We start from the raw sequence: 27,998 nt of genomic DNA, 5'->3' as shown, positions 1-27,998 counted from the left end.
ACAGAAGACAAAATTTGTTTATTACAGCAAAGTAAAAAGTTTATTTAGGGAACAAAAACAATTGCAGCCAAACAAGTTTCTCACAGCATCCGTGACAGTGGAACATGTCAAACATGAAAGAATACTCGTCTTTGTTAATAATACCTTCCTGTTGTTTTGAACAAGTTACATTTTAAATCCAAGGATAGTTTCATCTTACAGCAGTGCCTTTGGAAAGCTCGCCCCTACAAGCCTGTGTGTGTTTTCAGTGTTTTCACTCTTCAGCTGCCCCATTAGCAGTGACTCCATTTACCGCCTTGCCTCCTGTTCCGTTGCTAGATTTTGAAACAATATCTGCCCAGCTTAGTTTACTACTCAGGGCAGATGGGCTGGGGATTGTTTCCACCTCTCCATTTATTTCCCTATTTTTCCCGCCTGAAGCTGACTGCATCTCACCTTCACTCACTGTCTGTGCTTCACCATCTGCAACTTCTCCATTCGTATCCACATCAGCTTTCTCTTCACGTTTGCTTCGCTCAGCTGGCTCCACCACATGACCGTTAGCTAAGATACCTGCACCACTGTCAGTAGACATGTTCTCCTGTTGGCTCTCTGCGTCTTTTATCTCTGCTTCGGTTCCTTTGTCACCAGCTTCCTTCCCACTTTCTTTGTCCAAACTTTTATCTTCTCTGCTAACAAGATGCGAGTTGACAGGCCAGATTGGGAGCTTGAATCCCAGTTCCTTTGCTGCTGCAGCCTTTCGTTCCAGGTGTTTCTGCTTATACTCCTGGAACCTGTCACTATGAAAACACAAAGAGATAAAAATTGGTATTGCCTTTATTTATAAACATAAATCCTCCTATTTTGTGATTTTTTTTAATGAATAAAATGAGAGATTTTAGCATATCAAACTGAAAACAGGTTGTATATTGTTGATGCTTTGAAGATTTTTAATACTGCTGGTTTCCGTGATCTTTACAATTAAGATGAATAATCTACTTATATCCGGCAGAAATCTAAATACTTTAAGCCCAACACATTCAATTTTAAAAATGTGGTTTGTCACAATAATTAATGATTTAACAATGGGAGTGATTCATTTTTCACCACCAGCGACAGGTTGGTCAGGATAGGTTTATTCCCTCAAGAAATAAAATTATATTTTGAAAACCATTTGTCTTTGCCTGATATTAAAATTAGCTTGAAATTTTGAAGTATTTGTTGGTATTGCGACAAAAAACAAAACAAAAATACAACAAATCTATGAGAGGGAAAATACCTGTTCATGTCAAAGTGTAAATAGGAAAATATTTTTTGTCTTGAGCTTTACTCTCCTTCACAAATAAAGAAGTTGGCCTAGAAAAACCTTTTTAATAAATCGAACTACAGATTTGTTGCGAGCCATCCAAATAATGTTTTTATTTTTTATATATATCTGACTTCACACCGTTCAGTCTGTTTAGAAATGTATTTACCTGCGTGTAACCCTCTTGATCCCCGTCACCAGAACCATCTGCTCCAGAATAGTTTCAGATGTTGGGCTTAAACACTGAGGGAAGAACACACAACAACCTGAGCATGTTTTTACACTTTTTAAACAATCTATATATACAAGCTCTAGCACTTACCTCAACGGTTTGCTCAGCAGACTCACTTCCTGTCTGTCTGAGAGTGCGTTCGACTTTGACTGCCTGCTTGGTGATGGTCCCCAGGAACTCTTTGCTGCAGCTCGTCTGTGGGTGATCTTCTCCAAACTGGAACAGAAAGTCAATGTAAGCAGATGGGTAGAAAAAAAAAAAGGAGCCCGCTGACGTTTTCTCTCAGTATCGCAGAGCTACAAACCAAGGATGTAAAGGCAGAGAGGGCTTCTTTCTCATGTGTCATAGCACTTCTGTAGTCTCCTTTACTGCACATCCACTGGGCCAACAGGTGGTGGCTGCACAGAAGAAAAAAATGGAAGCAGTAAGTAAAACTTACTCAGTTACAGCCAAATTTTCAATGTGAGCTATAATTAACATACCTAAGAGCGGTATGCAGATCAGTGGGGCCGAAAAATGAAGTGTTAAGTTTCAGAGCATTCTTAAGGAACTGTCCTGTTTGATCTTCTGTCAGCACCAGGCCAAGACAACTCTGCCAGAAAACAAGTAGGAAGAGAAACCGAACCATGAGCAAAACCTGTACTTCCTTCTTTGTTAGACTTTAATAAACTGATTCGACTTACATCTAGCGTTGCGGTGTAGGGGTGGTCTTCTCCGTGGACTGTCAGCAATAGCAGACGAGCTCTGAGAAGACATTTCTGAGCCAGGGTCGTCTCCCCTCCGGCGTACGCATACACAGCCAGGAGGGCCTATAAATCACACATCATTGACAGTATTCACACTGTGACAACTCGGATGAGTAAACGGTGATGGCAAACATCTACGTGGGGATGTACTCACATATTGCTGTATAGTGTTTGGATGGTCAAAGCCAAGCACCCTCTCACTGATGACCACTGTCTTCAGCTGAACACTTCGAGCCTTCAGGACAAAAAAAAAGTCAAGGTCAAAATGTGACTCTTAGTGTTTATAATATCCTGAAATATTTGGCAGTACTCTCTCAAATACAATAGCAGTGTTGCGTGATGCATGACTGAAGTTAAGTTAGCAATACAGTCATGTGTGATGTGCCTTGGAAAAATACCCAGCACATTTTGCAATTTTGTCAGATTACGACCACGATTGTCAATATATTTTATTGGGATTTAATGTAATAGAGCGTCTCCAACTAGTACACGATAGTGCAGCTGAAGAATATGCAATTTAAAAATTTGAGTCGGGTGGAGTTCATTTGCGTAGCCACCTTTCACTGCAGTTAAAACTGGGAGTCCATTGGACAATGTCTCAAACAACTTTACATTTTATCACTTTAATTTTTCCCCATTCTGTTTGCAAATTACCATCGCCTCTGTCAGGTTGAACAATGAGTTCGTGAACATCAATTTATACAGTCTTGCCATCGATTCTCAATTGGATTTAGTAACCTGGTCACAAAAACATGCTTTGATCAAAAAGTTCTCCCTGGATGTTTTGAGTTGTCCTGCCTGACGGTAAAACCTCGGCTCCAGTCTTGTAGCATTTTTTATTTATTTATTTTTGCTCATTTTCTTCCACGGTTGCTCTGAATTTAGTTCCATCTTCCACATTCAGGGTGATTAGCTCTGTTAGTTGTCTTACTGTTTCGCTTGTAGGCCAAAACATTTTATTTGGTCTTCTCTCGCCAGAGCCAGTTCTTCCACATGTTTGCTTGACTTCTCAAGGCAACTGTTTGTGCATGGTACAATATTAGAGTAAACTTGACATTAATTTTAAAACCATGCATAGTTTTCCTTTCATTTCATTTCTATGTTGGTTAATTACTTTAAACACCAATAAAGTATGCTTATGCTTATGTTTGTGGGTGTAATGTGCCAGAAGGTGAAAACATTTCAAGAGGATTAATACTTTGCAATGCACAGAGCAATGTTTTAAGTAATCAGCTACAGCTATCCATCACTGGAGAATGCATCTGGAATACTTTAAAATCTGCTAATACTCTGTCATTACTGTCAGACGTTGAAAGGCTTTGTGAGCATACCTCAGCTGCTTTCCCCTGCAGGAAGGTGACTTTGGCCAACAAGCTGTTACAGTTACAGGCCTCGGGGTCCAGATCGTCACACACTCTGCCATACAGGTAAGCTGCTTCCTTCAGCTGCTCGTGGGCCTGATCTAGCAGACCTACACACCAGAATGGAGGATTCATAAACACAAGAGCCACTCAAAAGCATGTGTTGAACATATACTCAATTGTTTTTTTTTTTTCTTTTCTTGTAGACATACCCTTCTGAATGGAAGTCTGTGCGGCTCGGTATGCCTTTGAAGCGTCAGCAGTCGGCATTTTGATGTGTTTAACAACGGGGAAGATGTTAAGGATGTCGTCCGGACTGAAGGGCGCTTTGTTCTGGTTCTCGAGGATGTAGTCTCTCAGTCTCAGCTGGTGCAGATACAGAGTTCTCAGTGGCGTTTTCAAAGAGTTTGTGTTGCTTTCAGGGTGTTTCTAATATATGCATTGTGTCTTATCCTGAAGGCATCTTTAGAACTGCAAAGTATTGATTCAAAGAAGCAAAACTGAATATTTGATTACCTGCACTCCGGTCTTTAAACAGAATTCTCTCAGCAAAGAGAGTTTTTGAAGCCCATAGTTCTCCACCAAGTGATTCGGACTTGAACTATGAGAAAATGGCAAGGGTTAAGCATTAGCTTCACCATTGCTTAACACACAAAGGGGGGTGAATGAGCAAGGCCTGTGACTTCTCACCCGAGGCTGTCAGAGACACCATATGTTTCGACAGCATCTTGGCAGACCAGATTCCACAGCTCAGATCCAGTGAGCATGCTCCAGGGCGTGCTCTCGGAGGCCCCGGCCCCACGGCCACGCCTCCGTGACTTCTTCTTAGCCTCCTCCCCGACAGGAGAGGGTGTGAAGTGATGCACCAAAAGACAACTGAGGAAATGACTGACGGCTGCAGACAGGCTCGGCACGTCCACACCCTGTGTAGACATGAAGAGATGCTGAGCTACATTTTCTGTGAAGAACCACAGTTACAGTGCCAGTCGGAAGTTTACATACACTCTAATCTGGTACAAAGATCCTTTGTACCAGATTAGAGTGTTTTGGTTTGAAATGTGTGAATCAAGCCCAAAGCACTGGCTTAATTTGAAGTCCCTCAGAAAGGAAAAAGTAATTACACCAAAAGCAGATTAAAATGCAGCCAGAATCATTTACCTTTTTTTTTTTTTTTTTTTTTAAATATATCTGTCTGATAAAAACAAAAACTGACATTTTAGGTCAAATGATAGTTGTTACATTTGGAGGTGAAAGGGGGAAAGTCTGCAAGACTCAGAACAAAATCTGCAGCTGTGAAGTGACCAGTGGCAGCATTATTTTGTGTGGGTGTTTTGCAGGAGGAGGGACTGGTGCACTTTACAAAATAAATGTCATCATAAAGACAGAACATTACACAGGACATTTAAGCAACATTTTTGAAAATCAGCCAGGAAGTTTAAACAGCTTAACAACAATCTTACAAAATGCCAATATATGCCACCAACTTGGCTACAAGGTATCTTAAAGACAAAAAGATCAACGTTTTAGAGTGTTTTAGAGTAGTACTGCAAAGCCCTGATCTCAGTCTTATAGAAGATGTGTGAGAACCAGTTCTGTTTGGAGGACTTGGCCAAATTTACCGCAAACTGTTGTGAGAAACCTGCAGTAAGTTACCCAAAATGTTTGACACAAATTATACTACTGACAGGGAATGTATGTAAACTTCCAACTGGAAAAGTCTTTTACCACCCATCATGTATTAAAGTTCCCAGACATAAGAACTTATCAGAGTTATCACTGAATACTGCAAATTACCTGTAGGAAATGGTTGAACACTCTTTTTGCTGAGCGGGTGAAAATTTCACCTATTGTTGACCTCTGTGTAGTATAAAGCAGAAGAAAGAAGAACATTATTTTAAAAAATGGTCACAATAAGGCAGTTTTAAATGTGTGAATTAAATGTGAGGAAATTAAACACACCATTATATGCCTGAGTTGCTCCTTGTGTTCTGACTGGGAAATCGCCTTGACCACGTGCCCCAGGTAGCGGAGGTTGATGCCTCTCTGGTGTAGCGCCTGTTTCAGAGATACTCCGTCCATCGGCGCCTCATTGCTGTGTAGGCAACACTGCAACTGCAAACACAATCATTAAAACGTCTTATGCACTGATTTTGTCGTTGCAGGCAATTTCCCTGCAGCACGAAATGCGAAACACTCACAAAGTCTGGTATCTGGTGAGTGATGATGAAAGCTGCGGCTTCTCTCAGCAGCTTCTCCTGCAGGTTTGTTGATGCGCTCTCAGAGGGAGGAAAACGTATTCCTGAATGTAAAACACAAGAAATGCATGCTCCGGTAAACATCTATCGTCTGTCTGTTGTTTCTGAGAAGGCACACTTAACACGTTTACCTGGAGAAAAAACATTTGGGTTAAAGCGCATCTCAAAGATGATGTCACTAACGGAGCCCACGTCTCTGCATGCAGCTCGTACGGCATCAGTCGCTCGAGAGTCGCCTGGGAGAAAAGTCATATAAGTCCAGAATAAAATGAGTGCTTCGTGTTAAACGGGATTCAAATTTCCTTTCACAAGGATGTGCCGAAACACTCCTTACAGGCTGTTGCACATTCTTCAAATCCTCCATTTTCATCCATCTTCTCCTTCACACGTTGGGTGAACTGACAATGTCTGAAAATAAACAAAAAATATTAAACTTAATAATAATAATAATAATAATAATAATAATAATGATAATAATAATAATAATAATAATAATAATAATAATAATAATAATAATAATAATAAAAGAACTGAATGTAAAAATTTTCTTTCACATCGGACTCACTTGTGCTGAATGAAAGCCTGCACCAGCTCTGGCCTCAGCCTACAGAGACTGTGAGGAAACTTCTTTGGCAGCCCAGAGTCACTCTGATAATTCTCTGGCCAGCCTTGTTTCTCGTTCCCGTTGCTCTTCTCCTCGTTCTCTTTACAGCTTCTGCTGCTCTCTTCCTCCCCAGCAGCTGTCTGACTTGGTGTTTCCTCCTCTGGACAGAAGTTGGCATCAACTGGGAAGCTTCTGAATACATCCAGCAGGTAGAACCTCCCATCAGCCCCCAGCAGGCCCTGAGCGTCCAGGGAGGTGAACAGAGGCACCTGGTGACCCTTGGGGGCCACAACGACATGTCTCTGGATGAACAGACTTTTGGCAGCTTGAGCCAATAAGGCCAGCAGCCGTCTGCGTTGACGGGATTCCTGGGGCCCTGCGTTCACCCCATAAAGCAAACCTCTGACGAGAGAAGAAGAAACAGATTTAGCTCCAAATGCGCAATAGAAGTCTCACACAGCTCAAATATAGGTCACAGGTCATAAGTACCCCGAGGCAGGAGAATCTTTTTGGTCCTGGTCTGAGCTTTCGAAGCCGGGGGCCAGGCCCTGGGCCGACAAACGCACTCCTCTGTAGTCCACGATGGCTGTGGGTAAAGTGTGCAGCCCCTGCAGCCCCTCTAAGTCACTGTAAGCCTGCACGCATTTAAGCTCCAACCTCTGAGCTGCCCTGCAAGCAGGAGATCAGAAAATACTAAAATAAACAAACAAAAAATTCAATTAGAAACCTCTGCCAAAGCTGTAAAATGCCTTGAAATAAATTCATCTTTTGTTTTAACAATAGTATAATGTTGCGCTAAGTATTTTATTAAAAATCCAACTTTTAATTTTTTTGTTGGGTTTTTTTTTTTCCGGAGGGAAAAACTCAACATTGTGATATACTTGGCATCCGAGAAGATCACACTGTCGGTGTTATGACTATCACACTCATTGGCATCTATAATAATCCCTACAATTGCAAAAAATATTCATCCCCTATAAATTTTTCATGATACAGCCAAAAACGACAATGAATATTAATGGACAATAGCTTATTTCATTATTAATCCCTGTCAACAGGAATCAGCTTTTCTGTCCCTCCAGAACAAATGCGTTCCCACAGCATAATATAAAAAAGTCCGTCTTTAATGTGCGGAAGATAGAACAGCATATCACTTAACTAAGACAAATAAGTATTGGTATTCATGACTCAGGAAACCGCCACAAGAAAATAACAACTCTCCTAAACTTGCTCATATAGTCCATCCATCCATCCATTTTCTGCCACTTATCTGGGGTCGGGTCGTGGGGGCAGCAGCTTCAGAAGGGAAGCTCATATAGTCTGAACTACATTTATTTTAAATTAGTTCAGATCATGTGGAAATATGACAAGTACAACTGGTCAAGAACTAGAGTTTATCCTCTCTCCACACACTGCGAGGTGTATTGTAAGGAAGCTAAACACCTCCAAAGCTCACTTTTTAGAGAACTGCAGCAAAGAGTCTCATCTTAGGTTGACCGAGTCTCCATGACAATTTATTGTGCTGTTTTCATGCAAATCTTTGCAAGGAGCGACAGCAATGGTGGAGTGAGCGTAAATGTCCAGTTTTGTGCATCTTCTCTCCCGTGTATGCTAAAAGACTTGAGACTTTTATTACCTGCGACCTCTCTCACCACCAAACGCTGGACTTGTGGCCCCCTGGCTCATGAACAGGCCGCTCCAAAGGAATGCTGGGTCCTCAGGGTTTCCATTTACTGGCTCGACAAATCCATCTATGACCGTCTCAGCTGCCTGCATGACAGTCCTTACGAAAGCACTGTTAACCTGAGGTGTGAGTGAAAAAGAGGATGGAGGAATCCAGAAAGATGTAGAAACTGTACTTCTCTCACAAGTAAAAAAAAAAAATCACAGGCTTATTTCTTACTTGTAGCAAAACTTTGTCTCTCTGCAGTCTTTCTTCCAGACTCCCCTGGGAAAGATCTCTGGCTGCTTGTAACTCCTCATTCCAGTCTGGAGTCTACAGGTGAGACCCACAAAGCTGCTCAAACCTGGCATATTTATGTTTTATGCAATACTGCCACGATTAAGACCAAACACCAAACCACTGCTGTGTGGTATCTAACCTGTGCTGCCGCCTGCTCATCCACCCCCAATCTACTGAAGGTGTTCTTGTAGAGACGAGAGGCGCAGGGAGGTCCGAGCCAGCACAGCGTGTGGTAAGGAGTGGGCATTGCCTCTACTGGTGGCTGTGGTGGCCTGAAGGATGAGAGACATAATGCAGATTCATATCCATCACGCTCAGCCGCAGCGGTTCTTACAGCATCCAGTGGTATTTAATATTACTGACCTGTTTTTGAGTGTGGTAAAGGCTTGTTTGAAAGTAGGACTGACATGACACAGCAAGTCTGTGAGGCAGTGACAGACCGGAGTAGACTGCGCAGGACGAGGGTCAAACATATCGTCAGTAGACCTAAACGTAAAAAAAAAAAAAAAGAAATTTGAAACAACATTAAAACTGTTCATTTGCGATAACCAGAGACTCTGCAGGGACAGGCGGGTGTAGCTGGTAGATGGATGGATGTACATGCAGTCTCCTGCAAAGACATATCCTTAAAACATTTACACACGTCATTTTAATGCATAGTTGTTAAATGGAAATACATTCATTCATGGCTTTCAGATTGTTTTTCCAAACAGAAATCTGGTCATTCTGGCATGCCCCTAAAGCAATATTTCATACAATATTTTATTAAATTACAGCTGCGAATCTTTCTTAGTATACCTACCAGCTTTTCACATGTAGAAACTAAAATTGCTGCCCATTCTTCTTCGCAAAATACCTCCAGCTTAGTGAGGTTGAATCGCCTTTACAAGAAGTCTCAGTAAATTTTCTCTGGACCCTGACATGGAAATACTTTGATCTACACTGTTATGTTGTAGCACTGGCAGTGTTTTAGTGTCGTGTCCTGTGGGAAAGGAAACTTCCTCTCCAGTCTCAAGTGTCATCCAGCTTCTAAAATATTTTCTTTCAGGACTGTCCTGAATGCAGCTGCATGCTGAAATAACGCTGAAGCTCCATGAGAATTACCACTGAAACCTTGGCAGCTTCTCTGATTAATGCTGTCCTTGTCCGACTGGTTAGTTTAGATAACCAGCAATCTCCTCGTAAGGTTTGCAGACGTGTCACCCTTCTTTCTACTCTCAAGCCATGCATTACGCAGCTTTTCATAACATTTCAAAGCCTGGGATATTGTTTTATAACCTAACTGTGTTAAGCTTCTCCCCAGGTTTCATTGTGACTTGTCTGTAGCGTTCCTCGCTCTTCGTTATACTTTGTGCTCAACTATGTCCTCTAACAAACATTGAAGAATTAACAGAACTGATATTATTGACAAAAGCTACACACAGGTGAACTCTATTTACCAATAATTGTATTTAGTAGAATCAGAGAAAATATGGCTGAACACAAATAAATGCACACCAGACATTTAAAAAACTGTGTATTAATTTCCTCCAACTTCACGATTATAGCTTTGTGCTATTGATAACACCCACCACCCAAAAGAAGAACCTTGAGACATTTAAAAAACATGGGATATATTTGCATAATGATGTTGCTCTAGTATCAAAACACTTAACTATCTAATTACTGCTGCCCAGTCAGAAAATAAGACAATTTCTATTGCAACTGTGCTCACCTGTTCAGGAAGAAACCTTTGGGACAGGATGTGATATCACAATGCCGACCCTCTATTGTCACCACTGTCATGTACATGAAGTCTCCCTGCAGCTTCCTGTGTCCTGGTGGGGGGTGCCAGCAGCTGAGAGACAAGTCCTTCAGGTAGCTGGGGGCCTGGTGAAACATGCATCAAGAGGAGAATAGTAAACTTGTGCTTTCTTGGGTCAAACAAGCCAAATTCCCAGACAGACTCTGGTATGAATCCACCTCTGATTGAGAACTGTGTGGCAGCAGGGCCATGAGGGGTCTTTCTGAAGAGCCAGGCAAGAGGTACTCAGGTGGGGGTCCATCCTGGTTGGCTGATTCTCCCTTTGAATTGCTTAACGAGCGCTTCAGGCTCTTTCCATTTGGCAGGCTCGAGTCTGTACCAGGAGCGGAGAGACATTTCAGAATGAGTCAGAAATCATTTTGTGACTTTCTGCTGCCGTCTTGCTTCAGTGGGCTGTTTCTTCGTGCATTTTTACCCGGTGTGTGTGTGAGTGTCTCCAGCACGCTTGGTGATTGTCCTTCTCTCAGCGCATCATGAGGTCCGGACGCTCTCAGCAGCTCCACAACCCGAGCCAAGTGAACCCTGGCGGAGTGGAAGGTGTAAGGCTCTGCAGAGACATGCATTAGTTAGCATACAGTGTAGCCTGACCGTCTTTATGAAAGTCACAGTGATGTGGGAAAGGTCTGCTGAACCCGCGAAATGAGCAACGTCGCTCAAAAAGCATCCAGAACATCCCGGTGAGCAGATGGGTGAGACAGTTTAAGTTATGCAAAATGTGAAAAAGTTTATGGGGTGAGGATATTTTTAAAATCCTGGTGTAAAATACTAACCAGAATAGGACAAATATGTCATGTCACTAGATTTAATCATTACCCAATCGTGCAGCTACAGCGAGAAATCACACAGAAAAAATTTATTGAAATAACAAAAGAGTATACCTTCCACCAGGCGAATGAGAGCTCCTGCTTTAAGGCCTTTAAGGCTTTGCAGCTCGGCGTGGGGATCCAGTGTTGTCCCAGCTAGAGCGAGAGACAAGTTGGAACGTGGACACACCTCATTCCTCGACAGCAAGGCCATTATTGCATCTTGAACGAGCCAAAATGCGTTAACCTATGCAGCACAAACACAGAAAGGACCTCAAAACTCTGGGTCATGAAAACAAAGTGAATTTGTGGGTTATGGCTGAAGGTGAAACTAAAATGCCGTCTCGCCTCTCACTGTTGTTTTCGTACCTGCAGTTCAAACGGCTCGACTCCTGCTCCTTGGATCTTCACAGGAAACGCTGTGCCCTCTTCTTGTTTGATATCAGCAGCATCGTCACCATTGGCTGCACTGATTACATCTATGAGAAGGAGAGAAACCCAACTAACTGTGAATAATTACAGTGTCTGTAGAAACAGGAGAAAATAATGGGAAATTTCTCCTGGAAAATACCTAGCTGTGTCAAAAGATAACTTGAATATAATGATATGATATGCTCTGATTTTATCAGAGCATATCATCTCATTATGTTTATTTTGTGTATCTAGACCTTTTCAAAAATCCCCTTCAGCTAACTTGAAGAGTCCTACTGAAAAAACAAGAATAGGAAGGGAAAAACAAGCCAAGAAGAAGATAAATGGGGCGTAGCAGATTTACACACACACACACACACACACACCCACACACACACACACACACACACACACACACACACNCACACACACACACACACACACACACACACACACACGCACGTAGAACCACAGGCGAAGCAGGACTCGGCGTGTTCCCCAAACTGATCTGTGGCTAAACCTGCTGCATTTGCCTATTGGCCTTGATGTCATCTCCAGGTGAAACGACAACCACACCCAGATCTGACAGCGCAGTGTAACAAGAGACGCAAAACCCCAAAAAGTTTGACTTCTTCCATTCGGCACTGAAGGCCCACAACACAACAAATCCTGATCTGTGTGTGATTACTGTTCTCCGTACTACGGTAGATTATCTGCTCATGCTGTCAATCTGGATCTGCTTTACTACTGGAAAGCTTCCAGTCGACAAATAGCCGCTATTGGCTGGAGGAACGCGCCTCCCCTCTGGAAGCTAAGAAGGCATCGTTTTTCTTTCCTCTGCAGGAGTTGCTACTTTATTTTAACAGAAAAAAAAATGAAATAAGCTGTTTTGAGAGTCTCATATCTATTTCAAAAACAGTAGCTTTCATTTTGCCAAGATGTGTCATTCTTTTGCTTAAATTGGAGCAACTTAAAAATACATATAAGTGAAAAACTGCTGATAACACACTGGTTAAAGACGTTTAAAAAAAATACATCTGTAATGTGAAAACATGGCTCTGATTGTTGTTGTTTTTTATGCATGAATGATCCATAAATTGGTGCTGAATGGCTTGACAAACACTGCATGATCAACTTTGAGACGTCCTAAAAACTTTGAAGAATTGAGATTTGAGATAACTTTTAAAGATTATAAGAAAATTTAAAATATCACAAACAAACTAACAAAAAAAAACTGCCTTGTCATTTATGTGTAATTGTAATAACACAAAGCATCCAGGTAATTAAATTCACCACCTTTCAGTTTTATTGTGGTGCCATCATTTTATTATTTTGCAGGAAAAAGTTTGACTCAGTCTAATTTGGAGAGGAGCCAACACACACTGAACCCTAATTCAATAATTCAACTCCGTAAAAAGGGGAGTGGCAAATGTTCAGTAAGGTGAAGAAGTCACACTGGAGAGCATTGCTCCTTCTTCTCATAATAAATCTACTCTTTGAAATTGTTATAACTGGATTGTTACAGTATTATAGAGGGGTGTGGGGGGGGTTAGCCATTTTGTAAGGAATGTGTCAGGATCAGGAGTGCTCTAAAAACACGCAAAAAATGAACTGCACGTTCTCCAAGAGGCTAGACAGTTAGCACCAGCCATGTTAGAGCGTCAGCGCTGTGCCAGATCTCCCACCCTACTTCCACACATTCTTCACAAAGTAGAAGAATCCACTAAGGGGAAAAGAAGGAACAAGAGAAAAACCTGTGATTACAGGGATTACTCACCAGTTTTGACTTGATTCCTTCCTCCTCCTTTCTTCACTTTGTCCTTCATGGCTGGGAGTTTTACTTCTTATTTACTCCCTAAAAAAAAGTCTTGTCTAAAAACTGCTAGAGGAGAAGAGAGCGGATAAAAGGGTGTTTGATTTGTGCAGCTGGACTGTGTGTGAGCGTGAGAGAGAGAGAGAGAGAGAGTGTCCAGCGGAGTGAAAGTAAACGGCTTACTGTTCACGACTGTGACTCACGCACCTCTTTACAAGGCAAACTCAACTTATCTGTTCCCAGTGTGCAAAAAAGGCCACACCCTCTTATTGCTCCACACAGACAGCCTCAGAAACTTTGCTGGACTGGGTGTGTCTTTGTTGTAGCTTCACTCACTCTTCCTCCCTCAGGCATGTTTCACTCCTCCCCCATAAGCCTGCAAGTAGAAGTGAGAATTGAGCACAAAGCTTTTGGCATTTTTAGCTTTTATGTTGTCATTGAGTTTTGAAAGTCATTTCAATTTGTCAGAAGAAGACATAATGCAGTAAGACATATCTATTAAAACAAATACAATCTTTTAAACTGCATGAATCCTTCCGCTGTAACATGAAGTTGATCCACCATGCTACACTGTTCATTAAGTCAGTTTGCAGAAAATACAACAAGACATGGTTGAACTTCCACAGATGGGTGAATCTGTGTGTGATGTGGTTCCTTGTGATTGTTTAGTGGACTACACCTGCTATGTTTCAGCACACACATACTTGACATTATCTCAGTTTGAATAATACCGATGATGTGTGGGTTGCAAATGTCACCTGTCTGTTATCACTGGTGTCCTACAAAATAAGCTTGAATAATGTAGAAGTAGGGCAGGGCGTTGTCTAAATTAGCTGTAGTTGTAGGACAGGTAAGTCAAGACCAGACCAGATAAAAAAAAAGAAAAAAAAACCTACATAGATTAAAGATTATTGACCTCATGACATTTATGCTGAGCATGGAAATGACTGTGCCAGGGGCACTTCCATACAGATATAAAAGAAGTTCCCAGACAGGGGAGGAAAATTAAGGAGTGGCACAAATTAAATAGTTTTATTATTCTGTCATTAATCCTTTGGCACAAGCCCTAAATTATTCACACCTGTAGAAGCTGAGAAGGGAACAAAAGATTAGAGTGATGACAAGAAGGCATTTCAAAAACTTCAAAATCTCTGCAAAAGACAAGTCATCAAGAATACCAGTGGAAATATGCACAAGTTGCTTAGCAATTAAAAGTATTTGAGTGAGGCTTTTCCATTAGTTATTGAGACAGCATAAATAAAAATTGACATGCCATCTTTTGTTAAGATATATATATCAAAAAGAAGAAATATATTTTTTTCTATATTCTCCTAAGATTTGCCTGAGTCATTTTAACTCAGAATGTGTTTAAGCCATTGTATGTCAGGTTGTTTTTCTTTTTAGTTATGTCTTTTCACAAATAAAGAGCTCTTACATAATTATTTGTAACATTTTGAAAAAAAAAACTGTGCATGGTAGCCTAAATGAATTAATTTCTATTGCTAAGACGATTTCTGGCTGATAAATATATTTTAGGGTCACAAAACCTCCTTATAGTGGCCCGTCGAGGTGAAGTAAATTACTCAAACTACAAGACAAAGGGGTGAAATGCCTAAAATCCAAAATAAATCTGAATAAATCATTTAGCAAATTAATCCCACAATTTTCTTTCCTAAATTTAAGACTGGAGTGGGGGTCAGCAATTAGGCTCTTCCTCTTACATTCACTCTTTGTTTTTACTTCACAAATAAGCGTATGCACGAAGTAATTTATAGTTTTGACGACAGCTGCAACCTTGCTTTTATCGATGTTACCTTTAAAGTTTCTTGTACATTAATTTTTTTTAAAAGGGTGGATGTTATTAAATGTTTTCACCTTTCTTTTTATTATCATCATTATTATTATTTAACTAACCTGTCACTAATGTTATGGTGAAATATTATCCCCCTGAAAAATGTACAGTTGTGTAATGGTTTAGAAAAGCCGCTCTTTGTATCAACTCCTTTTAAAATAGCATTTATCGTTCCGTAACATTCCACGTATACCTTTTAGAAAAGATTCATTTTAAACGTACTTTATGTTAACTAACATAAAGTAGTTAACATAAAGTATGTTAACGATATGTTATGTTTTTGTTTGCTTTGTAGACTAAATCTGTCGGAAAACGTTTGACTTATAAAATTCGTATTTCCGACGACACCTAAACATATCTTGACAACAGCTGAGTTGACAGGAGGCTTTCCTTAGCTAGCTGCATTAGCTAAACCGAGCAACATAACGTCCGCACAAGCCGTTTGTTTTCGGTCTATATGAGACGGTCGCGGTGAGTTTTTGTCAGTTATTTAATGCTGTTAATGTCGTGATGTTAAAACATCTGGAAGATAAGAAAATAAAGAACGTAGCTGTTGTGTCGCTGTTTCTCAGCTAGCATGACACTCATCAACCCGTGGCCTGAACGTTATGTTTGTTTTGGGTTTTTTCCGAGTCATTTAAAATATTTCGGGCCAAAACTTGCAAAACTAGCTAACAAAAATTAGCTAGTTGAGTTTAAGGCTATTCCGAAAAATTCTCTAGTGTATAATGCGTCCCTTATATTTGATCGAAACCAAACTGTTTACCTCCATTTCAATACACTTACTTACAGGACAGAAGTTAAGGAGGCTTTAAATCAGACGATTAGGAGTTAACACCTCACGTTAAAACTCTAAGTAAGGTGTTAGTCGCTGTTAATCTGTCTTGTTTCTCAGCTTCACCATCTATTATGCTCTTTCAAGGTAACATCAGGTAATGCAGTAGTCGTCTGTTTACCTGTTACTCTATGCGCATATGGCTGTTCCAGGTCCTGTGACAGTGCTCCACCCCTCAGGTAAGAGCTGAGGGTCGGGCCGATGTCATCCAGTGAGGGTGACAGAGGGGGTCTTTCTCAGGCTGCCCCAAACAACAACAACATCACCACCCAGGACGACTTTGACAACCCTACTCAGACTGCTGCAACATGCAACACACCTGAGGCCAGCAAGGCCGAGCTGTCTCTTCCTGAGGCACAGGTGAGGCTGCAGATGGGATTTCATATAACGATGCAAATGGTTCTGTTTTAGACCTTGCAGTACGTTTATTTTCTGTCCTTCTTCAAAAAGCATTTTGCATGATTTATGCATGTTTCGCTTCCATAACTGAATGTGTTTATGTAGATGTCCTGTTTTATTTCCTACAGATGCTTCTGGGTTTAATTAATCTGTTTTGAAAAAAATATATACTAAGGCATATCTGTAACATTCCCAACTCACCTTGTAGTCATTATTATCAATAAACATGGGATTCTCCATTAGGTCTTGTTTTGACACTACATGTTCTGCCTGTCTAGGCGTAAAATTGCCAAGAAAACGTTTAAATAATTAGCTTACTAACCTAATGAAAGTATTTGGAGTTAAGTGAAGCAGAGATGCATTTAGTCAGACATGGAAAACTTTAAGCTCATTTGATTATCTCTTTTTTTCCATCCTAAAATGTAAAAGGTTAGACTCACTAAATGTTCAGCCTCAGACTGCATGATGTTAGCTAAACAAACAAAAAAAGGATGACACTGGTAAATGTTGCAATAATGACATAAGCCGTAAGAAATAAAGAAAAAGATTAGTAATTTTTTTTATCAGGAAACATGCTTTGTTGAACAAATGTAACTTTGAGCATTCTGGCTTTACTGCATGACCGCAAGTTAAACAAGAAACTGTGAGCTTCTACTTGGGGATTGGAGAAAAGTGGACATCACATGCTGCCCCTCCTTTTATGATGTTCACACTCTGTAAAATGTTGGACTTGGCAAGGGCTCCATAAGGGACAGCAAACGCAGCACATACCCACTGCTGGGCTGGAGAGCATTTTTAATTACCAGTCCTGAGTTTGTTGTTTTCCAGAAGTTCAAAAGATATTAGCTGTTTTTCTGCAGCTCATTAATAAGCACCTACAAAAAGTAAAATTTTTCAAGGAATCAGTGGGATTTATTTCTTAGTAAGTATTTTCCAATCACATTCCAGTTTCTCAATCTTTACAAAACAATGTACTCCTGCTTTGTGCGAATGCTTATTTAATAAGATTGGGAAAGTGTAAACAACTCGAATGATCTGGCAGTTGCGCACTGTGGGTGAACGTTGTGTCAAATCGTGGCAGGCTCTAACGTTCGGCACGCTGAAACAGGAGCCGTATTACTGGTTGTATTGTTTTGGAGGCATAAGAAATTCTGTGGAAAGAAATTGTTTACAAGCAGTGGCCACCTTGGAACCAGCAGAACAGACAAGACAAAGCTTGTAGACGAGGGAAGAATACAACAAGGCTTTGTTGGTTTGATCCAGAGGTGGTCTGATCTTTTGTTTCCTGACTGCCCTTTGCTTTATGTAATGGTCTGAACTCACTTGATGGGGTTTTAGTAGGAGGGCGCGGACATTGTTCCGATTATGCTCATGGTACTTACCGCAGGGTTGACCAGTGAACCGCTCTGCAAAAAGGAAGACGCAAAATAACCATCCATAGCAGGTATTCTCTTTGTCATTACAGAGGATTATAGGTTCAGTCAAGAGGAGGCAATGCTTTTAGATTTTGATCATATTGCTGTTTTTCATTTTTTTTCAGATTTCTCCTGTTTTGGATGAGGTTTCTCCTTCCTCTGCCTCCTCTTTTGAGATGCTGGACATGGAGTCAGTGCCACCTCCGTACCAAGAGGTGCAGCCTCACTGGTTCTTCTGTCGTCAGGCAGATGACTGCGAGTCCTGGCATCCCTTCAGCAGAGAGGATTCTGACAAACTAGAAAATGCTTTCAATACTGGTAAGGAACAATACGTATCTTAGACATAAACTGTTATTATGTCGTCATAAATACTATTAGCTGTTTGAAGTAAAGTTATGTTATGGTGGAAGTGTTAAGCATGTTTTTCTTTCCTTGCAAATCGGTGTTGGGGGGGAAAAATACAATTGTAAAACAATCCTGTGATTCTTGAAGCAAAGTCCAGTTGACACATCCCCCTCCCCTTTAAGGCAGTTGTCTCTAAATGTTTGGACACTGTCCTGTCAGGTGAACTTTGGTTTCTAGGTGGGTTTTTGATGAATTACACTGCAATGAATAATTAAGCATCTGTAGTGAAATTGATATGTGGAAAAATTTTCCATTTCTAGTCTGAATTTAATTGGTCCTCATATAAGTCTCTTCTGGTGGTGAAGCAGTACATGTAGTTACACCACCTGTGTTTGGGCACGCACGTTTACAGAGTGAATATAGAACTGTGTGAAACTAAAGTACAAAATTTCATGTTGTGTCTGCACACTAAACCTAATTTTTTAGTGTACCTTCAACCCCCTACATTTCCAATTAATATAATTATAAATGTCAATTAACTAAATAAAAATCTAGAAACGTAACTTTTCTAGACGACATTTATCTAGAAATGTAAATGTCGACAGGTTCAGTAGTTGGGTCAAGTTATTATCGCTTCTGTTGACAATCGACAAATCCTTTCCAAAAGACATTGGCATGTTGTAAAAAAAAAAAAAAAAAGCCTGGAATAACAGTAATGAAGGCCTTTATAAATCTAGTATTGGTTTATTGTATTTTATTGTCCTTGGAGCTATTTTTACTGAAGAATTTTGTTTGATACAGTACAATAGTTTAGTCAATTGTGAAAAAAAAATCTGATTTTTTAACAATCGGTTGATATATTTATTTATTACCAGAGAAAAAGCACCCGAGTACTTATTTTTTAACCTTTTCGAAATAGAAATAATAGATAATTTCTCTTTTTTTTTTTGCAGTAAGAGAACAGGAAGAGGACATCGTGGTTGCCGTGGAAGGGGAGCGCTATGATGTACACATCAAGGAGAGGATGCGCTTTGCTGTCTATTGGGACCAAGCTCCCGCTGAGGTCCGCCGCTGCACCTGGTTCTACAAAGGAGATAAAGACACAAGATTCTTTCCTTACTCTGAGGAGTTCAGCAAACGTTTGGAGGTAATCTCACATATATATTTTTCTTTTTTTCTTTCCTTCAGACTTTCTTTACTCTCCAACTTTGGCTTTGACATGCGTGCTATTTTCTCCCACCAATAATCCATCTCAACTACGCTGAGTTTTCAGGAAGCCTATATGATAGCAGTGACCTTAGACGAATGGAAAAGGAAGCTGGACTTTCCCACTGGAGAAACCGTCATCTTGCACAACCCTAAGGTGAGGTTCATGATGAAGAGCCCATACTGGATTTTATAGCTGTAAAGAAAAAGTGGTTTATTTGGTTTAAAAAAGAAAAGGAAAGTCCTATGTTGAAACAAAGATCTGGATACTGAGATACTGCAGGGTGATTTGAAATGGGCTGTATATGCAATAGACCTCTCAAATGTCTCACAGCTGAGCGTAAGGAGTGGGACAAACTTCCCTTAGATCAATGTGAGAGACGGTGAGGTGGTCACAAGAAACATCTCAATATAATTATTTCACCAACATGATAATGCTGGATTTAGGGAATGAGGTCTTTTGCTTCAGCTTTAAGACATTTTTGTCATTTAGTTTTGATTTCTACCTGTAATTAAATGTCTTTCCAGAGAAATAAAACTATATTAGACATTGATGGTTTTTTTTTTTTTACTTTTCTTTTGACAAATGCATTTTCTCCTTATATAATGAGTGTGTATATAAATGGTTGTATATGAAATCCCAATTCAATCCAAATGGTTTTAAATCTAAAGAATGCTGATGTAAGGACACATTTAAAGCAAAACGTGCTCAAAGAAGTGTTTAATTTTTTTTTTAAACAATAAAAACAAAATATTTTTAAATGAGCTTCATGGGTCCCTCCTCAACGTTTGTTTTTGTCCCTTTCTCAGCTGATAATGCATTATCAGCCAATAGGATTGCAGGATGAGTGGGCTTCCTCTCCGTCGGACCAGTCACGGCCTTGTACAGTCAAGAGGGGAGTGGAGAACATCTCTGTAGAAATACCTGAGGGTATGTGCGTTCTTTTGCTGTCAGATCATAAAGAAGGATGAACTCGTTGCCAGGAGGCTTGGACCTGCTCTCATCATGTCGGTTTGTTTTCAGGTGAACCGGAGAAGGTGGATCACCTGGTCTTTATGGTGCATGGGATTGGTCCAGCATGTGATTTACGGTTTAGATCCATCGTACAGTGTGGTGAGTCTGTGTGTGTGTGTGTGGTTGCGCATTCATTTTCTTAAATGTGCATCAATGACTCAGTTTGATTTTCATCTGTTTTCAGTGAATGACTTCCGGAGTGTTTCGCTGTCCCTCCTGGCCTCCCACTACAGGCGTTCGCAGCAGGAAGGCCATGTGGGTCGAGTTGAGTTCCTTCCTGTCAACTGGCACAGCGCTCTGCACGGGGATGCCACCGGTGTGGATGAGTACGTAAGCTGGCAAGCAGAAATGGTTAAAAAAAAAAAAAAGAAAAAAAGTCTCTCACAACTGCTAAAAACAATAACTCCTCTGTGCTCTTGTTTTTGTTTCCTTCCTCTTTTCCCATATTTCAGGGACATTCAAAGGATCACTCTGCCCAGCATCAGCCGCCTCAGGCATTTCACCAACGACACTCTGCTGGACTTATTTTTCTACAACAGCCCCACCTACTGCCAGACCATAGTGGACACAGTGGCCTCAGAAGTCAACCGGCTGCATGCCCTCTTTCAGCAGAGACACCCAGAGTTTGATGGAAAAGTTTCTGTCGTAGGACACAGCTTGGGTCAGAGATTTACCAACGCAGAATTACAAACATTCACATGCAGGTGTAACCTGCAAAGTTTTTTTTTTTGTTTTTGCTTAAGTGTGTCATCTCTCATGTTACTCAGGTTCTCTGATCCTGTTTGACCTGCTAACCAATCAGAGGAACAGATCCAGAGCAAGAGAAGGAGTATGACACTGAACTTACTATGAATGTCTTCATCTTATTTTCTGTTTTGAAAAGCTTACTCCTAAGAGAATCCCTTCTGTTTTTTTTAAGGTACCATCAGGAGAACACTCTGCTCTGAACAGTGACACGTTGGAGCAGATGCTGACTAAATTGGACCTCCAGCAGTACCTGCAAACTCTACTGGCAGAAAATGTCGACATGGAATCACTGGTATCACAAGCATCAACCCACAGACTGTTATGAAAACGTATTCAAACACCTTGAACTTTTGTTAAATTACAGCCACACACGTCAATGTAATTATTGGGATTTGATGGGATTTGATGCAACACTGAATTTTGTGGTTGTTAATGAGTTCACTGGGTATGAATCCTGCAAATCTTTGTACAAGTCAAACGAGTATCGCACAACTAGAAATACAGGACCGACGCCTTTGGATTATGCATATTGTGCAAATTTTGAAAACTACATTTTTAAATTATTTTCTTTAGGCTCTCTGCCAAGACAGTGATCTTCGAAATTTAGGAATTCCTCTTGGACCCCGTAAGAAGATTTTACACTACATCAGGAAGAAGAGGCTTCCAGAGGTCAGCCATTACTCAGGTGTAGGGTTTAGGAGGTGTTACTTTTTAGATTTAACCCTACTTATCATATATTGTAAGGAATAATGGATAAACCAGTGAGAAACAAGCAGTTAGTAATTTTATAAAAATGTTTTAGCATTTACTGTTTTGTTTTTGGCATTATTTACAAAGTTGGATGACTTCTGCTCTATAAGGACTATAAGATGGCACCAGGGCATCAGACCTCGGACTCCGGTCCACCTCAGGTTACCAGTGAGGGCATCCAGTCTTCAGAACTGCCGGGTCAGGAATCCTCCCTCCACAACAAGCCTTCTACCACTGGTGCTGTGGATTACGAATACTTTGATGTCGGCATTGGACAGGTAGCAAACAAGCACACGAATACTTTATAATTTGCTTCGTTGCGTCACCCGTTGCTGATTTTTTTCCTCTCCCTGCTTGCCTGGAAAGTCCAATGGAGGCATAGCCAAGGGACAGGTGTGTCTCACATGGTGTCCACGTTCTCCTCAGGCCTTGTCTCTTGATGTGCTTGACCTCACTTTGACTTGATGTTTCCTTTGCACACAGTGCGATCTTGGCAACTGAACTGAAGTGACAGTTTTTTATAGAAATCCCTATGACTCCGTTACAGTTTGCTCAAACAAAAAGCGAAGCGTTGTACCCAAAAACACACTCTGTATCTGTGCTCATACGTTTGTATTACGCTGCATGAGTGGTCATCTCTTCATGCTCGATTTCACTGAAGAAAACGAGTCCGTCAGTTTTAAATGACGTACATGTTTCTGCAAGTTTCACTTTAGCTAACTTCTCACACTACCTCCCATTTCTGCTCCTGTCTCTCCTCCCATAGGTGTCCATCGATTACCCTCAGCTGGTGTTTTACCCTGAGACATTTTTTGCTTTTGGATCTCCGATTGGAATGTTCCTGACTGTGCGAGGCCTGAAACGCATCGATCCAAACTACTCATTCCCAACCTGCAAGAGCTTCTACAACATTTACCATCCAGTGAGTATCTTGTGATTCCTTCACAGTTTCGAAAGCATTCACGTTTGATTTAAGCTGTTTTCCATGGAAAAGGAAGGTGCAGCAAGGAAAGGTTTTTAAACATATTTCTGGTTTTCTTTTCTTACTTCTGTCTTTTATTTTCAATGTTTTATGTTTTAACCTGAGTGTTGAATGCTTTTAAAATGAACAGACTGCCTTTTAAGCATTGAACCTTTTGAACGTTTCATGTTTAATATGCCTTAAGTATGAACGACTGTGTAAAAAAATCTGATTTCAACAAAAAAATTGGAATTGAGCGTCAAGACCTGCTTGTTGCCTCCATTTGATGTTAATTCAACTCATATCAATTAAGAAAACTTCTGTTTTCAATGCTTAAATGAGAGCTTGCCACAAAAGCTGCATTCGTCTTGTGTTGTCTCAATCCCCATTCAGTATGACCCTGTTGCCTATCGGATCGAGCCCATGATTGTTTCGGAGGTGGATCTGGAGCCGATGCTTATACCGCACCACAAAGGCCGAAAGAGGATGCACCTTGGTAAGACAGTTTCCCTTTTGTGCATCTGCACAGTCAGAAACAATTGTTTAATGTTCGCCTGTAATTCTTCGTCTCCCGTAGAGCTTAAAGACAGTTTAACCAGAATGAGTATGGATTTGAGGAACAACGTTTTGGGATCATTGCGGACGGCTTGGCAGTCCTTTACCAGACCAGTAGCTGCACTACCCCCGGCGGAAGAGGGGGAGGCGACAAATGACACGACCCCCCAGGAGGATCAAGGTACCAAACACTTCTGCTGGGTTTGACTTGGTTCACGTTGGCTGCTGTCTGAAAGAGGACATGCTGGTGTCCAACCCACTGTTCCTGAATCCTTCTCACTCCTCTCTGCATATGCTGCTGCCTTCTCTCCTCTCTGTTGTTTTACTGCTGTGCACGCCTCTTGCCTCCTCAATGCGAACTCCAGTTTCAGTAGACACTGCTGCTGCTAAGAGGGAGGACAAATGTAGAGATTTTTGGACTAGAATGCAGGAGTGGCCGAAGGCCCTTCAGAAGCATTACCTAAAAGGTAAGCCAGGATAGAAGGTAAAACAATTCAGTTTTACCACTTTGATCATATTGATGATTCAGTTTACACTAAGAGTAATCGCAGTGAAGCCCTAAAGCTTTGTCGACAGCCTGAGTTTGTGCAATCCGTCTTCTAGTTTCATTCTGTACTCACGAAGCAAATTAAACACTATTGCCTTGTCTTTACCTGTTAGATATCTTGTGGTAAAGCTTTACAGAGGAAAACAATCTGTTCATCTTTAGTGGTTTATCTTTGCACATGCTCAGAGAGGGGGTCTTGCGTAAAGGTTGTGATTGTCACCACAGGCTTTGGCTGCTTGTCTTCTTCTACTCTCCCTGTGCGTCACGAGTTTACCACCTGCTAAACAAGTTGTCATTTTAACTGAAAGTTTAATTTACTGAAGCCTCCCTCAGGCCCATGCATGCCTTTCCACCTGGAAGTTCTCATTGGCTGAATTCACTCGCAGCTTCGCTGATCAACATCATAAGCCATTGCGGTATCTGGCCTAAAGCACATTTTTATGTGAGCTCTGTAGTTTTTCTAAGTAAGTAATTAGCTGTAGGCAAGACTTCACTTTAATCTATATTTTCCTACATGTTGGTGCATATTCAGTCATATAATGAGGAAAGTCTGTCGGATCATTAGATGTCTTTAAGGTATAGCAGTTCAGAGAAAAGAGTTCATTTCACAGTCATGTTTTTCTTCCCTTTCTGTCCATCCCTAGAAGCAAATGTATTGTTTTTCATTTGCATATGATATATGATAGGCTTGAAAGTTGAAAGTAGGATTTTCACTACATAATTGCAAGTCACTACTTATATAGTGGATTATCAGAACTGGCTGGGAAAACTATTGGGACGCTTGCAGCAGGTACTCTCTGAGGAACGACAAAGTATGTTCTGTGACTTACTGTGAAACACACTCCAGCTAAATTCCTGCTAATTGCTACATGATATTCCTGTTATTTAAGCGCCTTCTCACTCATTTCCTCGAAATAATCAAATTATTTATCCATTTCAGGCTTTTTGTGCTTTCTCTTAACATTTTTTCCTCTTCTGTCTTTATATTATGTTTGTGAGTTTCAGTGAAAAATGATTGTTGTAGCTTTAATTTAATTTTGTTTAGTGTCAGTGCAATTCATTATGTTTTGTTCTGGAGGTAATAATACTTATGAGTAGTTGCATATCTTCTCTTTGGGTGCTCAGCCCCAGTGAACATCCGACAGCGGCTCTTTCCTGGAACAATGGTTGAACAATGTTTTGTCCAGTTTTAAGATATTTTAGATCGAGGATGTCCAGCTCCAGCCGTCAAGAGCCGCTGTCGTACAGGTTTTCTGTGTTTCCCTGGCTTGACAAAGCTGAATCAAATAAATGGCTGAAGAAGAACCTGTTAACATGCTAAGAAGGTAATTCAGGAATTAATGACCCAGCCTGATTCACAGCTACCCGTCATCTGCCCCGTCACATGCAATGACATGCGAAGTACTGCTGATTCAGCAAATCGACTGGATAAGTCTACAATGTTTCTCAAGCTAGGGTGTGTGATAACGACAGGGAAGAGTGAATCACCAGAGATTTGTCTACAAAAGTAAGATTATGTAAACTATTAGTAATGAAAGTTAAAGTAATAGATCATGAGATCTATTATGATCTATTACTGGGTTTGTTTCTGGGTGTTGTTGCTCTGCTGAAGTGTGTTGGTGATGCAGAGGCTATTCATCTTTAGTCGCTTTAGAGCCGGCGTCCAACACACCTGAATCACATTCTGGACTCGTCCCCTCCGCATGCAGTCATTTTCCTCCAATCCTGGTAATAGCATAATTATTTGATTCAGGTATGCTGACGCAGAGATGCATCTAAAAGTAGCAAGACTGCAGTTTGAAACACCAAATCCTCGGATTAGTTGTAACTAATTTTTCATTCTAAATGTAAACATCATTTCTACATATTTTGTTTTTGTCTGAGCCTTCAACCTCCCAGGATTTTATCCAGTTCATCAATGATCTTAACATTAACGACTGAACTAGCCGCCCTTCTCCTCTTTGATTCTCTTTGTGGGTCAGAACAGACGGACGCTGGTGCTGCTCACAGTTTTGATGTCTTCGTGTAAGATCTCTTTTGTATTGCCTTCTGTCGCAGCGGGAGTATGCACAGAAGCCGAGTGCTCAGCGTCAGCAGAGCAGGCCGAACAACCCGAGATTGAAATGGGGATGCTGAATGGAGGGCGGCGGATCGACTACGTGCTCCAGGAGAAACCCATCGAGAGCTTCAACGAATACTTGTTTGCCATCCAGTCTCACCTCTGTTACTGGTGAGTCACAAATACCTGCACTGCTGCAGTTGTGCTCTTATGTCGCTGAATTTTCTATTTTGGTTTTCCTGTCACTCACACAAATGCTCTGTGTGTGTCAGGGAATCTGAGGACGCGGCTTTGCTGCTGCTGAGAGAGATTTACGACAACCTCGGCGTGGCTTTTGAACAGCCGCAACAGTAGCAAATTAGTGTGAATGAAGATCTGCTCTTGTGACCGTTATCTGAAAGTGAAGGACAGCCGACGGAGCCGGAAACTGAAAGACAATCCTCTCCAGAATGCCTTACCGTCTGTGTTTTACCGGCCTGCTGCCTGGATGGTTTGCAGCAGCCGGGTGATCTTGGTTTACGTGTGTTTGTCAAAAGCTTGTTTGCCGTAGTGGCGGCTCTCCTGCCATTCCTGCAGTCCAAATATTTCAATTTAATTCTGAGAGTTTTTCGAGATCAAAACAATGCACTTTTTTTTGACTTGATGTCATAATTTATTAGCACTTTCACATTTGGCATGACCTTGTGGTCGTGTAAAGAAAGATTATGATCATAATTACTTAAAATGCATGTGAGAGTTTAGTTCATTTTCAGCTGTCATTTCTTTTCCATTCTGTGGAAAAAAGAGATTTATAAATACAATTATCTGATCTTTAGTCACTTTAGTCTGCGTTGACCAAAAATGTATATTGCCCCGTAAGAAACAGCTGAGGTTTTTTGTTTTCTGTTTAACAATGAAGGGTTTTGTTTCTGTTACAAGTTTTCTTTGGCAGCTATAATAATTCTACTGATGTAATAAACAGCTTGAAGCCTAAAGCTGCCACTCCTTTATTTTAGCTATTCATTCATGCTAACTACACTCATCTCCTCTCAATTTGCATACAGTGCTACGTAAACCAAAATACAGTGCACCTTTCCTGTTTAGCCGAATGTTTGTTTATATTTGTATTTGATTATATTTAACACAGGAATCTAAAGTATAAATCCTTATGAAGAGTTGTTGTAGTGTGGAAAGGAGGGTTCCTCAGCAGACAACAGGATTGTCTCTGTTATGCATTATGAAACTTATCTCCTTTTTGTATCTACTACAAAGTAAGTTTGTATAGATTTTACAAAAAGGCTACCAATGCTCCAAGTTGGGACAATTTTATGTCAAGTCCAGACCAGCACTACATGCTTTATACTGTTATTGATTTAGAAACAGAATGCTATTAAATGGACTTTTTTAAAATGTCTTTCCTCAAAATTATACCCATTTCCATGTCAGTAGTTTTCATGAATAAATTAATTTTCTGTCATGCCTCTGCTGCATGTATTTCTGTTTAAAAGTTAGATTCTCCTGCTTTTTGATATCCATACATTTCAGATGTTTTTCAAGCAACTAGCAATAAAAATATTTTTTATTTATTCTGTTGCATAAAAAGAAAAGTGTTACCTTCCAGTAGTTTCAGTTTATTTTATAGGAAAATTATGGGTATGTTGATAAAACAGTCCCACACCGATAACGTTCCAAGTCTTTTTGTCATTACGACATAAATGTATATTAGTTTTTTTATACGCACTGAGAGCGGAACCACAGCCCGGCACCAAAGCCGTAAATTGTTCAGAGTTTTTGTTTTGGACGAAATCATTGAAAACTAAATCTTCTGACGTTGCTTGTTTTCTTGTGTTAAGAAAGCACTTAAAGTTTCACTATGATATATAAACTTTTAGTGTCATTTCAGTAACAGCAGTGTTTTAACTCAACGTAATCCTCTCACGTTGAGTTCTGACAGTCACCTATTCAGGCCAGAAAGGTGATATTCTCTTTAAATACATAGCTTTATAAATGTGAATATTTGTCTTATGTGCCATAATAAAGATATCATTGTGTATTT

General features: G+C 40.6%; 2 protein-coding genes across 6 annotated transcripts; one reads left to right on the top strand and one right to left on the bottom strand.

The window, feature by feature from the left end:
• Position 1: 1 nt before the first annotated feature.
• LOC103142921 (clustered mitochondria protein homolog) lies at positions 2–16,174 on the bottom strand. 2 transcript variants are annotated; one of them, XM_007559236.2, is made up of 29 exons: positions 16,086–16,174; positions 13,242–13,653; positions 11,423–11,532; positions 11,129–11,300; positions 10,666–10,797; positions 10,409–10,563; positions 10,161–10,315; positions 8,810–8,932; positions 8,586–8,718; positions 8,387–8,479; positions 8,120–8,286; positions 6,973–7,152; positions 6,445–6,885; positions 6,214–6,287; positions 6,011–6,115; positions 5,823–5,923; positions 5,584–5,736; positions 5,419–5,481; positions 4,315–4,547; positions 4,141–4,225; positions 3,837–3,990; positions 3,595–3,734; positions 2,418–2,498; positions 2,201–2,326; positions 2,000–2,109; positions 1,822–1,915; positions 1,608–1,733; positions 1,455–1,528; positions 2–779 (listed from the first exon to the last, which is right to left on the bottom strand). In XM_007559236.2, exons 2-29 carry the CDS (start codon positions 13,288–13,290, stop codon positions 254–256), a joined length of 4,155 nt encoding a protein of 1,384 aa, XP_007559298.1. In that variant the 5' UTR covers positions 13,291–13,653; positions 16,086–16,174; the 3' UTR covers positions 2–253. The 2 variants fall into 2 exon arrangements, with proteins under 2 accessions (XP_007559298.1, XP_016530336.1); XM_016674850.1 differs by having other exon boundaries at positions 15,920–16,097.
• Positions 16,149–27,995, top strand: ddhd2 (DDHD domain containing 2). Of its 4 annotated transcripts, none has more exons than XM_016674851.1 (18): positions 16,149–16,324; positions 17,904–18,096; positions 19,077–19,270; positions 19,397–19,486; positions 20,140–20,260; positions 20,354–20,443; positions 20,529–20,670; positions 20,797–21,005; positions 21,112–21,173; positions 21,264–21,383; positions 21,665–21,760; positions 21,952–22,119; positions 22,208–22,234; positions 22,608–22,763; positions 23,196–23,298; positions 23,380–23,538; positions 25,963–26,134; positions 26,236–27,995. In XM_016674851.1, the coding sequence occupies exons 1-18, from the start codon at positions 16,166–16,168 to the stop codon at positions 26,315–26,317; spliced, it is 2,343 nt and encodes a 780-aa protein (XP_016530337.1). In that variant the 5' UTR covers positions 16,149–16,165; the 3' UTR covers positions 26,318–27,995. The 4 variants fall into 4 exon arrangements, with proteins under 4 accessions (XP_016530337.1, XP_016530338.1, XP_016530340.1 ...); XM_016674854.1 differs by lacking the exon at positions 16,149–16,324 and adding an exon at positions 17,432–17,807; XM_016674853.1 differs by lacking the exon at positions 16,149–16,324 and adding an exon at positions 17,432–17,807 and having other exon boundaries at positions 17,855–18,096.
• The last annotated feature ends 3 nt before the right edge of the window (positions 27,996–27,998 follow it).

This window comes from Poecilia formosa, unplaced genomic scaffold, assembly GCF_000485575.1.
Source record: "Poecilia formosa unplaced genomic scaffold, Poecilia_formosa-5.1.2 Scaffold103, whole genome shotgun sequence".
NCBI classification, from domain to species: domain Eukaryota; kingdom Metazoa; phylum Chordata; class Actinopteri; order Cyprinodontiformes; family Poeciliidae; genus Poecilia; species Poecilia formosa.
The sequence above is the reverse complement of the archived record's forward strand: the minus strand, read 5'-3'. Positions and strand labels throughout refer to the sequence as shown.

What these genes read in the sequence shown, in the direction of transcription:
- LOC103142921 (XM_007559236.2), bottom strand. Translation starts at nt 13,290, where the DNA reads ATGAAGGACAAAGTGAAGAAAGGAGGAGGAAGGAATCAAGTCAAAACT. An exon ending in TGAAGAATGTGCAACAGCCT is followed by an intron (nt 6,116 to 6,213) that starts GTAAGGAGTGTT and finishes CTTTTCTCCCAG; the next exon opens with GCGACTCTCGAGCGACTGAT. An exon ending in ATCAAGAGGGTTACACGCAG is followed by an intron (nt 780 to 1,454) that starts GTAAATACATTT and finishes GTGTTTTCATAG; the next exon opens with TGACAGGTTCCAGGAGTATA.
- ddhd2 (XM_016674851.1), top strand. Translation starts at nt 16,166, where the DNA reads ATGTCATCCAGTGAGGGTGACAGAGGGGGTCTTTCTCAGGCTGCCCCA. An exon ending in AGAAAATGCTTTCAATACTG is followed by an intron (nt 18,097 to 19,076) that starts GTAAGGAACAAT and finishes TTTTTTTTGCAG; the next exon opens with TAAGAGAACAGGAAGAGGAC. An exon ending in TCTACAACATTTACCATCCA is followed by an intron (nt 22,764 to 23,195) that starts GTGAGTATCTTG and finishes ATCCCCATTCAG; the next exon opens with TATGACCCTGTTGCCTATCG.